Consider the following 17,372-nt stretch of genomic DNA (forward strand, 5'->3'; position numbering starts at 1 on the left):
AAACTTGAGAGAATGTGTAATAACATTAGAATCACAAATTACTCTCTATTGTCAAGGGAGAGAGAATACAGGCATTTAAAAAATCAGATAAACCAGAGTCCTTCTAAGAGGAAGTATAAGCCTGACACAACTTCTTGCCTCCATCAGCACTAAATTATTGGGAAAACAGCTCAAGTCAAGTCTGAACCACCAATCCTTTAATCATTGTGGCTGTGGCCACTGTGAGCTTCCCTAATCAGAACATTTTCAAGGCTCTAGGCCTTTGACTTTCCTTTCTCTCTGTAACAGTTGAGCTTTTGCTTGTTTGTTCTCTAAAATAATACAACATAAATATGTCCTAAAGCCTGATGACATGGTCCTATTTCTAGTTTTGTATTATTACAAAAAACAATTTTCCTAGAATATTAAATAAGGTCTTGCTTCTGAAAATTAAAGATTGTTCTGAAACAAGTCTAAACAAGTCAGCAAAGACAGACTAAAAGCATCTTAGGAAAGAAGGTATAAAAAGAGGAAGGCAAGAAGGGAGTGAAGAAGGAAGGAAAGGAAGAAGGGAAGCACTGAGAATTACAATTTTACTAAGTACCTACTATGTGCCAAGCACTGAGCTAAGTGTTTTCATTCATCAACTTTTATTCTCACAAACAGAATGGATACAGGTGACTTTTAGTCAGTTGAGCTAAGCATGTTGTCATATGTTCTTTCAGAGGCTTGCTGAAAAATTCAAAGCATTTCTATATATGCAGAGTGTTTGTTCTCACAATAACCTGCTGAGAGGCAGACCATTTTCAGATGCAGGAACTAAAACACGAAGACCTTAAATAACAATCCAAGACCATAAACTCGTAACAGAAAAGGTTGATATTAGAACCCAGGTCTCCTGGCTCTCAAGTTAATTGCCTCCCTCAAAGACATCTTTATTTCTCTTTAAACCCAGGTTTTTAAAGGAGGAAGAAGTAGCTATGCTGTATTTGGAGTGCATGATTGTCTAACCTCCATCACTGTTTGAGAAAAGCTTGCAAACAGCTGAAAAATCTTTCACAAATTCACTAGTGAAAGGAAAAAGAAAAAAAGAAAGAGTAATGAATGTTTGAAGGTGGCTAAGTGCAAAAGCAGCTTGGGAAATATTTCTATTGGTGACTTTTATAAAGTCAACTCTGTATCTACTGGAACATCCTTAACAATAAACATTAAGAGCTCTCAACAGATGAAAGGTGGCTGATCACAAAGTATGCTTCTTTAGAGCTCTGCAGACTCTCAAGGCTCTACATTAACCTGAGTGCTTTCAGAGTAATATATGTGCACTTAGGAAAGCCACTTGAGTATCATTACCAGAGCAAAAAAATAAAAAGTAAAGGAGACAAGTATCAGAGCAACCTTTGGAGTGAATGAGGATGCCATGAAAGAGAAAGAGAAAGAAAAGAAAAGAAAAGAAAGAAGGAAGGAAGGAAGGTTAATTAAATTAAAAGATAGATATCTGGGCAAGTAGATAAATAAATTGGTAACGTTCATCCCACCCTAAAAGAGAATAAGTAAATAGTTTGTGTTTCACATTGGCTATTGTTATACTGATAAGATTAAGATGTTAATATTTTGCATCTGTTGTAGTACTGAACTGCATTTGAAGGATAAATTAACTCAGCATAAAAAATACCTATCTAGGGCTCTTTTAGAAAGTAACACTCTTTTTCTGGATTTTCTGGGCCCCCTCCTCTGGCCCCACTACTCTAACAATGATTTCTAAATTTGTGTTATCAGCTCTGACTTCACTGCTGAAGTGCACAGCACTCCTTCTTTGTGTCTATTAGACATCTCCAAGTAGAAGTCCCATGGGCATCAGTCATGCCTAATGGAATCTATCCTCACCCCCAGAACCTGCCATTCCTTCTTGCTTAACAGTGCCTCCACCCATCCATCTGGTTGTCTCAGTCAGAAGCCAAAGCATTACCTCAGACTGCCTCCTTTCCTCCCTTATTCCTGTTCAACAAGGCACCAAATCCTCCAGACTCTATCTTGACTCTAAGATCCATCTTGTGCACAGCCCTTGTATAGATCTTCATCATTTCTTACCAGATTTACTGTAGTAGCCTCCCATCTGTACTCTGATTTCCTCCCCTTTTCTCAACAACCCACCATTGTGACCACTTAATCTTTTTAAAATATTAATCTGACCATATCATAACCCTGCTTAAAATCCTCTAATGATTTCCCAATCATTGCTTATAGGACAAAGCCATAACTTTGTCATAAAGCATTCAAGGAAATTCCCTTGGGATCTAAGTTGAGCCTATTTTTTTCATTTGTGTCTCCCATATCATACTACTTCATTTTCCATGCAAATGCACTGTACTCTCCTTTGCCTCCCAGAAATGTCCTTCTTTTTCATTCTCCTGTGGAACCCCTTCTTATTGCTAAAGACAAAGCTTGGTTGTCTTCCTCTCTATGAAGACTGTCGTAACTTTACAAAACTGAGCTATTTGTACCTTCTCTATTATTCCACGAACACTTCTTACAGAGTCTTCTAATTCTCTGGTTGCAAGTAACAAAATCTGATCAGAGAATGGGGACTCTATTGGTTCACAAAGACAATCCTTGAGAAGTACGGAGTGGCCTCAGCAATGACTGCATCCATGGACTTGTACATTGTCATGACTTTCCATCTTCTCTATTTCTCTCTGCATGTGGGTGTCATTTTCTTCTACTATAAATGAGGCCAGGAGCAGGAAAACTGGTGGTTGCAGGCTTGCATTTCTAAAGGCATGTAACCTAAGATAAAAGCAATCTTTTCTTTACCAACTTCAGTCCAGAGATGACTGGACAAGCTTAGGTCATGTGCCACCCTGTGAGACCAATGACAGTGGCCAAAAGGGTAAGGTACTGTGATCAGCTCAGGTTGTGCACCATCTTGTCATGGCATTTTCCATTAGAAGGCAGTAAAGACATAGCTTGTAAGGAAATCATTGGCAGGAGTGGAACCCCAACAAAAAAACACTTCCCATGTTACTAGGTAATGATTTGTGAATACATCTAGGACACAAACTGAAACCTGCTCATCTGACTCATCACAGAGCCTGATGAGTACGTAAGAGGTACATAAGTCTCTGTTAAATTAATTTGATGAGCCATAACAAAATCAATAAAGTCTGATCAAGAGACCAGGTGTATAGCTTTTAAATAGAAATAAATAGTGCAATAAAATTTATTGGCAGCTCCTCCCTGTTGATGGCAAAATGCTTTCTAGAAAAATTATAGGCCAGGTGTGGTGGCTCATATCTGTAATCCTAGCACTTTGGGAGGTGGAGGTGGGCAGATCGCTTGAGCCCAGGAGTTTGAGACCAGCCTGGGCAAAATGATGAAACCCCATCTCTACAAAAATACAAAAAATTAGCCAGGTATCATGCTCACCTGTAGTCCCAAATACTCAGGAGGCTGAGGTGGGAGGATCACCTGAGCCTGGGAGGTCAAGGCTGCAGTGAGCTGAGGTCATGCCACTTCCCTCCAGCCTGAGCAATACAATGAGACCCTGTCTCAAAAAAAATTACAAAATTATGTACCCCTCTGTCAAAGAAAAATAAGAAGCATGCACAACTGGATGAATCAAAGTTGGGAGAGAGAGGTGGTGCAAGTACATCAAGTGTTCATATTAAGAAACTAAGCATATTGTACATTATGGTAAAATTTCAGAAGGCAAGTTTTCGGCTCTAGCATTTTACCTAGAGATCTCAACCTCATTAGTGACTTTGTTTTTGTTTTGAGTCAAAGACTTTGATGTTTAAGTAAAATAGTCAACGATCTTGGTTGTTAAATTATTCTAGACAGTGTTCAGAACTGAAATGTGACTGATTCTGTCCATGGCTCCAGTTTCAGCCTGAGTTCAATCCAAGATTAACTAACAACTAATTAGGGATCTGGGGCAAGTCTCACAGACTATTCTTACCCCAATATCAATACCTATGAAATAGGGACATATAAAATCATCATAGCATTGGGAGAGGGCAAAGAAATAGGCTTTAGGAAAATTTAGAGTTTTGTAACATACATAAAACTAATAGCCAACTAATCTGTAGAGCAAAGCTCATTCAATTGTCCCTTTGACAAATATTTAATGAGTATACCCAGACTTTGTGCTGGGTGCTGAGGACACAGGGATGAATGGGACAGTCTCAACCCTCAAGGAGTAGCTCCGGGACTTGTAATAGGGACAGACATATGAAGGGGTGAATTATGAAATAATATGGAAGCCACAAGCCCTATGGAGTCCCACAGGACTGCTGGCAGAGTCACACTGCATTGGGGAGGAGGTGTCATGATCAATCTGAAAAACGGGAAGAGATTTATTTTGACCCCACGGAACTCTGGTTTCTCTGACTCCTCCCTGACCACCATATTGGTTGAGCCCCTCCTCCTTGCCAGCCATAAGTGTCAGAACTGGAGATGCTGACATGAACAAGCCATCCCTGGCTTCTACCTGCTAGGTTTAGAAAAACCAACATGTAATCAAATCATTGCAGTGCAGTGGGGTAATAGAATAGGGTTGGATGAGGAGATTTCACCTTTTGATTCATAGATTACTGCCCAGTCAGCAAGCAGGGTTTATTACTGCCACAACCACACCCACACCCACCTCCAACCTTCCTACAAAACACACTTGTTTGCTTCCATATTTAACATTTTAATTAAGCCTCATCTCCTATCTCTGCTAACATTTTCTCATTTGTAAAGCAGTTAAAGCTGTTTATTTCCAACACACTTTTGTTTCCTTTGGTATGAGGAAAGCAGTATAAAAACTATGCATCTACTTTTTAAAAACCCTAATCTGCTTGTATTTCCATAGGTTAAAGCAACAATGAGATTTATGGTGTTGAACATGGATAGGGACTCAATAAATAATTGCTTTTTACTTTTTAATTGTTTTTACTTTTGGAAGTCTGTCTCTGAAAATGGTGTGTATGTGTGTGTCACACACATACACATATACACACACACATAAATAGAACTTGTAACCCAATCCTAAGAAAGAGAATGCACTGCATACAAGATTTCAAAAACGGAAAAGTTACAAAAGATTGATTGATAAACCAACCACTCTTTACATGCATGGTATATACTGAAACTCAGAAATTCTAATACTAGTAAGAAGCAATTGTTCAAAAAGCAGTTGGCTATTAGTTTTCAATCTTTGTTAGTCGGTTTGAATAACATTCAGAGATATTGGTCCTCTGAAAGATGTTATGAAACTTTAGTGAGGATTGGTGATGTTTTTCCCACTGAGGACACCAAAAGTAAGCTCAGGGACTCTCTGACATAGACAGCACTCTGGCCCAGGAAGTCTGCCCCGGCCCCAAGGCAGTGTCCATTGTTCACAATGCCCACCTCATCACCACTGGCACCAACTGTCATCTCTGGAGAGATGCTCCAGGCCACTCTTCTTTTTGAAGAAGCTGAGGCTTCTCAGAGCTAAGGCTGGGAAAACTTTAGCCATCTCCTCAAGCAGGCTACCAGGTTAGGAGCCAGCCCATAAGCCTTTGAGATTTAGGAGGCAAAACTGGGGCGGCTTGCCCTTCTCCTTTTCTCATCGGCAAAATAACTCAAAAAAATCACAATAAAACATAATGTGGTTACCCTTTTCTTTGGAAATATTGTCTTAGAATGATGAAAAAATGCTCAAAAAACAAAAGCCAGCAGCCTATTGAAATCATGTGGGTGCAGTGTTCATGGCCCACTGCCTGTTGCAGAGCATTCTGCGATCTCTGGGAAGATAAAGATCTGCGATGGCTATTATGTCACAATTACACGCAAGAGAGAAAGTCCACATTACCACACAGTGTGATGATTTTTAATTGTTTTCCCTAAAACAGACTAATGCTCTTACAAATACTCTTTTCCTCTGGGTGTTGCTGCTTAGTGCTCGCTTTATGTAGAAGAGTCTATTGTTCCCTTTCTCATAGTAAGAGCAGAGCCGTCTGGAAAGTAAGGCATTGAGAAGTTCTAAAAGATTTTTCTCTTTATATTTAGGTAATTAGGGTCATTTTGTAGTCTATAGATCAGGGTCAGTTTCTTCTCATTGGCTTTAAAGAATAGTTTCCTGTTTTGAGTTTCTTTACTTTTTTAAGTTTCAATAGTTATACAATAGGTAATAACATTTGCAAAGTCTTTATCTACTTTAAAATTTTAAAAACCAACTCAGTACCTATCATTTATGCCATGTCTGCTTCTAGGAAGAAGCTGCAGAAGCTAACAACAAAGCCCCATTATAAAAAGAATAAGAGATTAGCAGTGAATTGACAGCACGGGGGAGAAAAATAGTTAAACAAAAATGTAAAATAGTGGTTTTCTTTGAGCAGAAAGCTTGGCACCCAGCTTTCTTAATAAAAAGGAGACATAATAGATCTTGGTAAGTTGTAAATGCACTTTTTTTTTTTTTTTTTGCTACATTCTAAAATTGGGCTATCCCAGTAAAAAACATTACTTCTTCTATTGGACAGGCTAGGATATAAGTGCTTGTATGTCACGGTCAGGGTTATAACAACTTCTGTGCAGGCTGATCAATTTGAATGGTGAATATTAGTCAAAATCAATCTGTTTTGAACCAATAAACAAGGAGCAAGATCGTGAGGAACACTTCTTTGCATGAAATCATCCCTGTCAGTGTGAAACATAAGGGTCAAAAAATTCAGAAAATCATTATGAGGTTCACATATTTTATTGAATTACCGTTCTTTGACATCAGATCTTTACCAGACATTAACATTTCAATGTTATGCTTTTCCCCAGTGCTACCAGTGGTTGAAAGAAAGAATTGTAAGTGAAGAAGGGAGAAAACAGCAAAACAAGCTAAAAGACCTTTCCCCAATTGCAGAGCGTCTGGGATGCACACTACCTCAGCTAGCTGTTGGTAAGAAAATTACTAAGCTATGGGGTGGTAGAGGGACTTCTGCTGAGATCATAGTTTTCTATTGCTGACCACACCCTTACCATGATAAAATGTCTATTGTAGGGACAGATGATCTCTGAAGCATAAACTCCTGCTAAATATAAAGTGAGTTATTTGAGGTTCCCCAGAATTTTCTACATGATAGCAAATTTTTCTCACTTCTTTCTCCTTGCCCTTATAACATAGTTTAAATGAGAACATGTCAGTGATAACATACACTATCACAGATGTCAGGGGTGAACTGTGTAGTGACATCCATTTCTTCTGGCTCAAATTTCTGTCTGTTGAAAACTAAACCAAGGTTGGTGAGAGGATGAGATACAGGGCTGTGACAGGCCCAAGGCTACTGCCACATGAAAAGCTGATCCTAGAGAAATAGCTTCACCCTGAAAGTTCTTGAAGGCCATAAACGTTGTTCTTCTAATGCTGTGGAGTCCATGAAAGGTCATGATTGCTGGTAACAATTGAAAACCACACGCGGCTGGGCACGGTGGCTCATGCCTGTAATCCCAGCACTTTGGGAGGCCAAGGTGGGCGGATCATGAGGTCAGGAGATTGAGACCATCCTGGCTAACACAGTGAAACCCCGTCTCTACTAAAAACACAAAAAATTAGCCGGGCATGGTGGTGGGTGCCTGTAGTCCCAGCTACTTGGGAGGCTGAGGCAGGAGAATGGCGTGAACCCGAGTGGCGGAGCTTGCAGTAAGCCCAGATTGCGTCACTGCACTCCAGCCTGTGTGACAGAGCAAGACTCTGTCTCAAAAAAAAAAAAAAAAAAGAAAAAGAAAACCACAAACCACATGCACTGTTTGAGAGAAAGATAATATGAACCACATTCAATCATGGGTGTTTCAGTCAACGATGGACCACATATATGTAGGTGATCCCATAAGATTATAATGGAGCTGAAAAATTACTATTGCCTAGTGATGTTGTCGCTATCCTAAGGTCCGAGTGCAATGAATTACTTGTGTGTTTGTGGTGATGCTGGTATAATAAACAAGCCTACTGCACTGCCAGTAATATAAAAGTCTAGCAGACACAATCATGTACAGTACATAATACTTGATAATGATAATAAATGACCACGTTACTGGTTTATGTATTTACTATACTTTTCATCTTTACTTTAGAGTGTTACTCCTTCTTACTAGGAAAAAAAAAAAGTTAACTGTAAAACAGCCTTATGCAGGCCCTTCAGGAGGTATTCCCCAAAGAGGAATTATTATCATAGGAGATGACAGCTCCATGTGTTTTACTGCCCCTGAAGACTTCCCAGAGGAACAAGATGTGGAGGTGGAACATAGTGATGGTCCTGACTCTGTGTAGGCCAAGGCTAATGAGTGTGTCTGTGTCTTAGTTTTTAACAACAAAAAAAAAGTTTAAAAAGCTAAAAAAACACTTTTTAAAAATAGAAAAAAAGCTTATAACAATATAAAGAAAATACTTTTGTACAGCTGTACGATGTGTTTGTGTTTTAAGCTATGTTATTACAAATAAGTTGAAAGGTTTTTTTGTTTGTTTGTTTTTTGTTTTGAGACGGAGTCTCGCTCTGTCGCCCAGGCTGGAGTGCAGTGGCGCGATCTCGGCTCACTGCAACCTCCGTCTCCTGGGTTCAAGCGATTCTCCTGCCTCAGCCTCCTGAGTAGCTGGGATTACAGGTGCGCACCACCAAGCCTGGCTAATTTTTGTATTTTTAGTAGCGAAGGGGTTTCACCATGTTGGTCAGGCTGGTCTCTAACTCCTGACCTCGTGATCCGCCCGCCTTGGCTGCCCAAAGTGCTGGGATTACAGGCGTGAGCTACCGTGCCCAACCAAAAGCTTTTTTAAATTAAAAGTTTATAAAGTAAAAATGTTACAGTTAGCTAATGTTAATTTATTATTGAAGAAAGAAAAATCTTAAAAATAAATTTAGTGTAGCCTAAGTGCACAGTGTTTACAAAGTCTATGGTAGTGTACAAGAATGTCCCAGGCCTTCACATTCACTCACCACTCACTCACTGACTCACCCAAAGCACCTCCCAGTCCTGCAAGCTCCAGTCATGGTAAGTGCCCTACACAGGTATACCATTTTATACCATATTTTTACCATACCTTTTCTATGTTTAGATACACAACACCATGTGTTACAACCGCCTATAGTATTCAGTACAGTAACATGCTGTACAGATTTGGAGCCTAGGAGCAATAGGCTATCCCATATAGACTAGACGTGCAGTAGGCTATACCAACTAGGTTTGCATAAGTACCCTATGATGTTCACACAATGAGGAAAACGCCTAACAATGCATTTCTCAGAACGTGTCCCTGCCGCTATGGGATGCATAACTGTATCTTATTTTAAATTTTCTAGTGACCACATTAAAACATTAAAGTGAAACAGGTGAAATTAATTTTAATAATGGATTTTCTTTAACCCAATATAGCCAAAATATCATTCCAACATGTAATAAATATTAAAAATTGAGATATTTTACTTTGTTTTCTACAAATCTTCAAAATCCAGCATATATTTTACACCTAGAGCAAGTACATTCCAATTCAGGCTAGACACATGTTGCATGCTCAATAGCCACATGCTGCCAAAGGCTACACACTGGGCAGAAAAGCCCTGAGACTTCTGGTTCCCTTACTAGGGGATATTTGTCAGGTTCTATGGTAAGCACCTCAGGCTCACTCTCACTGTCTTGTCTCCTTCATCACCATAACAATCCGCGGAGGTCTATACTATTACTAGTCATATCTTACCGATGCTAGTGGAGGATTTTCTATTACTATCTCCACTTATAAATGAAGAAATGAGATAAAAGAATTCATGTGGTAGCTATGAGAAAGGAATAAAATGGGTGCTGATTCTAGACAAAAAAAAAATCCTAAAGATTAAGAAATAGCAGGAATTGGGACATATCAGAAACACTAACCCAATGAGATAAAAAGCTCAAGATAAGGTCTATGCAAATAAAATAATTTAATAGAATATTTGTTGGTAGCTTGACTCTTCAGAGGTTGGAAGGCAGAGAAATGTTAGTTGCAATTAGCAGTCATAGAAAGATAGAAATGGGAGGTGGTTTTAGAGGGGGGAAAATGCCATGTACCATAGTATATGTATGACTGTTGCTTTAATCCTTTCTTCAAAAAATAAAATAAAATCAAACAATGTATTTAATGTTATTACTCAGCAACTCTACAGCTTTAACAAGCACAGTAAAACATATTAGCTATTTGACCACAGGCAAGTTACTTAACCTGGTAACAATTTTCTCATCTGTAAAATGGGTATAATAATACATATCTTACAAACTAGTTGAGTAAAGGGAAATTATATATATAAAGCAAAAAGTAGGTGCTCAGTGAGTGCTAATAAAGATGATAATGTTCTTGCAGAGAGTAAACATGCAAAACTTGAAATTCTGCCTGCTCTTAGCCATGGCAAGGAATCAGAGTAATATGCAGAGAAACATATTCTGCACAATCATATATGGTTTTTAGATAGTAACATGAAGTATTAAACTTAGCCCTGAAAGACAGGAAAGAACACTCTCTTTCTACAGAGGAAATCTTTACAAGATTTAGACTCTTACTAGATATTAGATATACATGAAATGCCTTCTTTACCGGATCTGAGTTTAAATTAAAACATGCTTTTTTTCCCCTTTTCCTCCTGTCCTCTCAGATGTCTTTCTCACCTGTCACTTCTTTCTTTGTAAATAAATAATTTTGTTTATAGCCACAAAACTCTCAGAATCAAAAGGGAAATTATTTCCAGGCACGTTATCTTTGATCTGCTAGGAGAGTGTGGGAGAGGGATCCTCCGGCAGAAAGCAAACTACTTGAACCCAACTGTGTGCCTGCTCCCCAAGTCACACAGGTATACTGGAGCCAGCATTCATACTTTGTTCTTAGTGAACAGGCACTCTGGACATACTTGCTAGTGACACTTGTTAGAGGTGCTAATTATCCAGAATCAGCTGCAGTTGCTACCATGGAGGTAACCAGCTCTGCCCAGTGGGTTCTCCTGTGCCCTACAGGCCCATTAGGGGAATCAGCTGTTGGTGACCTCGAGTAGTCAGGTAGTTTATGGGCAATAATTTACCTAGAACCTGCTTTGTCCTCAGAACTACCTTTAAGGCCAAAAATAGTTCTCAGTGCAAAGCAGGAAATAATGCAGTCAAAAAAAAAAAAAAAGAGAGAGAGAAAGATTGGATTGGTACTTTTATACAGCACTATTTTGTATTTTGCCCATGTGGAAATTCAGTGATTACCATAAAAGGCCTGGACACGGTAACAGCTTAAGAGTATCAGTTGACAATATGGCTGTCCAAATGTGGGCAGAAGATGTGCTTGGGGACATCCATCAATCATCCATGCCTATGTTTATTCAACAAACATTTAATAAGTTCCTACTTTGTGCAAGACACTGGGCTGGTGGCTGAGCATCCAACTGCAAATAAGGCATACCTCACAGCCTGGTGGGCAAGTCAAGAAAATAAACAGATAATTTTAATACAGGTCATCATATTGAGAAGGGAACAGGGGATAAGGGAATTAGAGTAGGAGCTTGGAATTCAGGGAAGTACTTTAGGAGCAGGCAATACCTTTGGGGAATCTCAAATGACAGGCAAATATTAGTGAGGCAAAAAGAAAGGGGAAGGCAAAAGGACATTCCAGGCAAAAGGAACAGCTTGAGCAATGTGCCCCAGAATGAAGGGAGAGGAAGAGGAGAAAAGCAGCAAGATGCTTGGAGATGGAGAGGATTTAAAGACAGGTGAGTGCTCCTGAAGCACAAAGTTCAAGGTAGGGAGCCATGAAGCTGCAGAGGTAGGCTAGAAAATAAGGTTTGCCAAGGTAAGAATTAAGAACCTCATCTTACAGGACAATGAGTTATGTCAGGCACTAGCTAGGGAAGTGATATGATCAGATTTGTGTTTAGAGAGACTGCTGCTGGCTGGATGAGAGCTGTATGGGGGAAATATAAGGGGACAATTCAAGCAAGAGGTAGGAAAACCAGTTATCCAGGAGAGAGATGGTGAGGGCCTGAGTGAGGGCAGCAGTGACTGAGGAGGAGAAGACAGCTGAACCGGAGAAGACAGCTGAACCAAAGCAGTCATTGTCAAACTGAGCCCTGTATCCACACAATGGAATACTCTTTAGCAACAAAAAGAAATGGTATACGGGTACATAGTGCAACATGGAAAAACCTAGAAAACATATGCTAAGTGAAAACCAGACACAAACGACCACCTATTGTATGATTCCATTTAGATGAAATGTCCAGAAAAGACAAATCTGGAGACAAAAAGTAGATCAGTGGCTGCCTGGTACTTGAGGTAGGGATCTTATTAGGGTGATGGAAATGTTATAAAACTGCATTAAAAATGGTGAAGGTTGCACCTTAAAAATGATGGTTGGTAAATTTATAAAAATTATTTAATGTACACCTAAAATGGGTAAAATTTTTGATGGATAAATTTTACCTCAATTAAGTTGGTTAAAAAAAAAAAAAAGAGCATGGTCCCAGATAGCAGCATCAGCATAAGCATTACCTAGGAGTGTGTTAAAAATGCACAGACCGCACCCCAGACCTGAATCAGAAACTCAGCGGGTGAGCCATAACAATGGGTGTTTCACAGGCCCTCTGGATGATTCTGATGCATACCAAAGTTTGAAAACCACTTGACTAGAGGAATATTTAGGAGGAATAATCAACTGGACTTAGCAGTTAAAAGGGAAAAGGGGGTCAGAACAGGACAGTTCTTAAAGAGTACTCCCAGGTTTCCAGATTGGGGAGCCACATTGCTGGTGATGCCCCCACATGTGATTGGGAATGCAAGAAGGCCAGGCATTATAGCAAGAAGTTTGCGGTGCTGGTGGGGCATCTAGCAGGAAGGCCCAGCAGACACTGCATCTATGAGTCCAGCAACACTGAGTTCCAGGCAGCTAAGGACTCAGAAGTCCACTGTAATCACCAGCAGGCTCCTGGGGACCTTAGCTTCTGGACACAGCAAGAAGGTGACTGGGATGTGAAGAAGATCAGTAAGGGAATCTGAACTGACCTTTTAGAAGTTTAAGAGGGGAAGAAGGTTGGGGCAGTATCTAAGCAGGTAAAAAGGGTCAGAGGAAGCCTATTCTAGAATGGGAGAAATTTTAGCATGTTTTGTTGACAGAAAGACACAGTAAGAAATTTTGAAATGGGGTGGTGGGGGCGGTGGGATCATGTATGAATCAAGTCCAAGAAAAGGCAAAAAGGAGATATCTCCAAGGCAGTTTGGTCTTGGACAGAAACCGCACACATCCTCTTCTGAAACTGGAGGATATGGATGTGGATGCTTATGCAGTAGGAGAGTGGGGAATTAAGGAATATTCCAATGGAGGGACTTGATTTTCTATAGACATTAGGACAAGGTCATCTACTAAGAGTGAGGGGGCAGGGGTTGATGGGATGGTTTAAGAGTACAGGTTTAAGGTCATTTTCGGGAAAAGAAAGATGACCAAGGGCAAGAGTGAGGCTGGCCAGGCTGGCTAAAGCCAGCTGGGAGGGAAGACGTGAACGCATAGGGGCACCAGACCATGAACTGTGAGATTCTCTCTAGCACGCTCAGCTGCCCTGAAGTAGAAGCCAAAAACGCAGATGCAGTACTGATGGGGATTTGCTAAGGAAGCAGAAGTGAGGGGTGTGAGGGTTCATAAGAGAGTAATTTAGATCATCAACACAGGATGAATCTTGGGTTAGGAAGAAAGGGAGGTCCAGAGAGGGCTGCCAGGTAGGTGGGAACCAAGGAACCAGAAACCTAGAGTCTACAAGAGTTACAAGCAACAGATGTGGAAAATGAGACCATGAATACAATGGAAAGACAGGAGGTTGTGGGCCAAGGTAGAAACAGGAATCCAGCCATCTGCTGGTGAGCAGTGTTAGGTGTTTCCAGGAACAATGTGTTTCTAGGGTGGGTAGCTTGAATGCCCTGGTTGAGGTGACAGGGCCTTATGTGGAAAGCAAAAAGGCCTTAAGCCCCGAGCCAACCCAAATGCATTGAGTGTTAATTAAGAGACATATAGTAGGCTAGCAATTGGAAAACCAGCGGAGAAGCAAGAAAGACAGCAGTGCATCTGTGTTTTCTGCTTCTACTTGAGGGCAGCTGAGCGTGCTGGAGAGAATCTTACAATCCATTGTCCAGCGCCTCTATGCATTTGCATTTCCCCTCCCAGCTGGGCTTTGACAGATTCTGTCAAATCTTCTACACAACAGGGGGTGCTGCTCAGGTTTTTAATCCTAGGAAGCACTGTACATCCTCCACAAAAAGAAGTTAATAAATTTTGGCTGCAACAAACAGCTGTAGCAGGTGTTTATAAGCTAATCAATGATTGGAAGTGCTTTGATAAACTGACCCAGTGTCCTCTCCTCCCAGCGTGGTGCCTGAGAAATGAAGGTGTGAGTTCTGTGCTCCTGGGATCATCCACTCCTGAACAACTCATTGAAAACCTTGGTGCCATTCAGGCAAGTACTGCAGCCCCTTCCAACATCAGGGAATTTAATGGTGCCTTTGAGGCTATCTCCAGGCAGTGTCCCAACTCTCCCCCTCTCTGTCCTGGGTGGGGCAAGAGTAGGGGGAACAAAGGCAACAGAACACTTTCCCAGTACATGGATCCAGGGTTGTCCTCTGCCTATGAACAGGCAGTATTCCCAAAGCTCATTTCTTGGGATGGTTTGTTTCTGTGGAAGAGTGCATTGCAGTGTTATACGTGGCAACTGACTTCCCAGGCCTCGCCATAAAAGCCAGCCTGATAACTTGCTTGGAAATTTAAGTCATAGGACAATATACATACATCATTTACTTGTTTGTTCTTTCCACAAATATTGCCCACCTGCTGTGTGCTGAGCCCCTTCTTGCTGTTCCCTGAACATCTTGTATTCCCCCTCCCATGATCTTTTACGATAATGTAGTATAACTGCCTGTCTCTCCTGTTGGACTGCAAGCCCTCTGAGGTCAGACCTGTGTCTTTGCTTTTCCACTGGTTTTCCAGTTCCTAGGGTACTTACTACATGTCCCTTAGTTAACACTCAAGATCTATTGAATAAATATTTGCCATGTTTTAAGAGAAATGGGCTCAAAATTCTATTTTGGACTTCCAGGATCACACCTCCCTAGAAGCAAATTTAGGAGGCCCATCCCCATTCCCTATCCCATGAGATGGCCACTGGTCCAGGGCACTAGATGGGGCCTGCAGCCATATTCTGGGGAGCCTGTAGTGGCAGTGGGTGGGTTGAAAGGATGTTCCTGGGAGCTCTAACTAGAGGGGTGGAGTTTAGTATCTATTGTGACCACCTCCTTTCCCCAAAGGCCACAACTAGTCCTGAGCCTATCCTACTCTCAACCCTGCTAAAAGCCCTAGGAACAATCCTGCCCACAATTCCTGCCATAGCCACTACCTGGTAAGGTTATCTATTTTTCTCCTGCTCATGGAGGAAAAGAACTGTCTCACAGCTTCTTCCCTATCTACCTGTCCCTGCAACAAGCACACAGCCCTGTTACCATTCCCAAAAGGAAACAGGTGGAGGTAGCGACAAACATGATTTAAAATCCTTTTTAAAAATAGCCCAGAATACACTGTGGAATAAATGGTATAGATCCCTGCCCATTCCCCCAACCTTAGGACTGTGCAGCCGTGTAATCACCTCTGCCTCTCTGCTTCTAACAACTCCCATATCCAGCCCCATAACTCCTACTGGATTCTGTGAGGTTCCCTGTAGCTACGTGAGGAATTCTCCCTCTTATGTTCATTTATGCTCTGGGAAAAGATAAGGGTACACAGTGATGAGGGGACAGAACACTTTGTACAAAAAAGAACTGAAATTCAATCCAATGATTTCAGTTTCACTAATATTTATGGAGCACTTATTCTATGCCTGGCATCATGCTAGGCAGTGGGAGGACTGAGATGAGTAAGAACAGGACCTGGCCTTCAAAGAGCTCATGTGCTGGCTGAGAAACAGTGAATTAAAAAATCTATCCCTTGATTCATTCAACAGATCTTTGAGAGCCTATTGTATACCAGGTACTGGAGATAACACAGGAAAGAAGAAAAACACTGTCTAACCTTCAAGGGATTTTTTACGTGCCAGTAGGAGAGACAGATAAATATGCAAAATGATTTCAGGTTGTGAAAAGGGCTATTAAGTAAATAAATGTTTATTTTACTGAGACTGAGAAATGGGTGAGCCTACATTAAATGTTTTTGCAAAAAGCCCCTCTGGAATATGTTTATTCCGAGGGCTTCATGTGCCTTCATTTTTTACATTCTTTGACAACCATTCACATGTCTTCACACAGCATGTGAAGAGTCCAGGAAAGTGCATTCCAGGGACAGGGAAGAGCAGTGGAAAGGCCCTGAGATGGGAAAGACCTTGACTTTTCCCAGGAACTGCCAGCTAAGGCCAATGTGGTCAACACGTAGTTGAGCACAGGGACAGCAGATGCACTGACGTGGAGAGACAGGCAGGGCCAGGTCTCGCAGGACACCATGGGGTTAGAGTTCATGCTACATGTAACAAGTCCTTGTGGAGGGTTTTAAGAGGAGGGACATGCTCCTATTTGAATGTTTGAAGGTCACTCTGGCTGCCATGCATAAAGTAGAATGAAGGGCAAGGGCAGTCATCCAGGCAGGAGGCGATGGTGGCTTGAATGAGGGTAGTGGCCATGGAGGGGGAGAGAAATGGATGGATTCTGCAGGTTTGGGAAAGAGAGACACCATGGCTTGGCAGAAGAGGGAGGAATTGAGGATTCTTATCATGCTAATACAGGGAGATCACTGCCATTCCTGGGGGCAGTCATAGTGCCTAGGGATGGCATATGAGGCAAGTCTAGGGCTGAGTTTTAAAAGCTGTGGAAATAGGCAAGGCAGCTGACAGGGAAGGGGACATATTTCAGAGGAAAACTCTTGAGTAATTTTTCTTCCCAAAACATTTCCTCCCTAGCAAGGCTTTGGCTGGCAGCAGGATGAGGCTTTGCCTATCCTAAAGGGGACATTATCCATGCAGCAAGACTGCTACCATTGCGGGCTTACCAATCCTCCCCTGTTCTACTTCACCTCCCCCATACCCAGCACTAAAGTCCACCCAAGACGAGTTGTGATTGGGCCCCACAACATGGTGAAAAGCAGACTGGGTGACTAGGGGTGCCCAGCAGTGGTGGGACTGGCTGCAAAAGGATAGAAAATACGGAGCACCAGCAGTTGTAAGAAAATATTTCTAGTAGGCTGGGAAGGCAGCTGCTTCAAGGGATGCCATGTGCCTAAGATGTGCAGGAACGAAGGGGCGTATATAAATCAGAACCCGACAGATGGGAGAGACAAGAGGAGAAACCACAGCTGCAGGCAGCCCACCTTCACCTGCACAGGTTCCATCCTCCCCACTCCCACCTAAAAGGTGGGAGAACCGCCTCTCCCC

The 17,372-nt window shown here is 41.5% G+C and overlaps 1 protein-coding gene across 3 annotated transcripts in view; it reads left to right on the forward strand.

Annotated features, from left to right (window-relative positions):
- Positions 1 to 17,372, forward strand: part of KCNAB1 (potassium voltage-gated channel subfamily A regulatory beta subunit 1) — a 416,871-nt gene that overhangs the window by 395,334 nt on the left and 4,165 nt on the right. For all 3 annotated transcript variants that reach the window (XM_016942215.4, XM_016942216.4, XM_016942217.4), the window contains exons 12-13: positions 6,772 to 6,892; positions 14,335 to 14,423. In XM_016942215.4, the coding sequence (XP_016797704.1) occupies positions 6,772 to 6,892; positions 14,335 to 14,423 (210 nt within the window). The remainder of the gene's footprint in view (positions 1 to 6,771; positions 6,893 to 14,334; positions 14,424 to 17,372) is intronic.

The sequence above is a fragment of the Pan troglodytes genome, chromosome 2, assembly GCF_028858775.2.
Source record: "Pan troglodytes isolate AG18354 chromosome 2, NHGRI_mPanTro3-v2.0_pri, whole genome shotgun sequence".
Taxonomy (NCBI): domain Eukaryota; kingdom Metazoa; phylum Chordata; class Mammalia; order Primates; family Hominidae; genus Pan; species Pan troglodytes.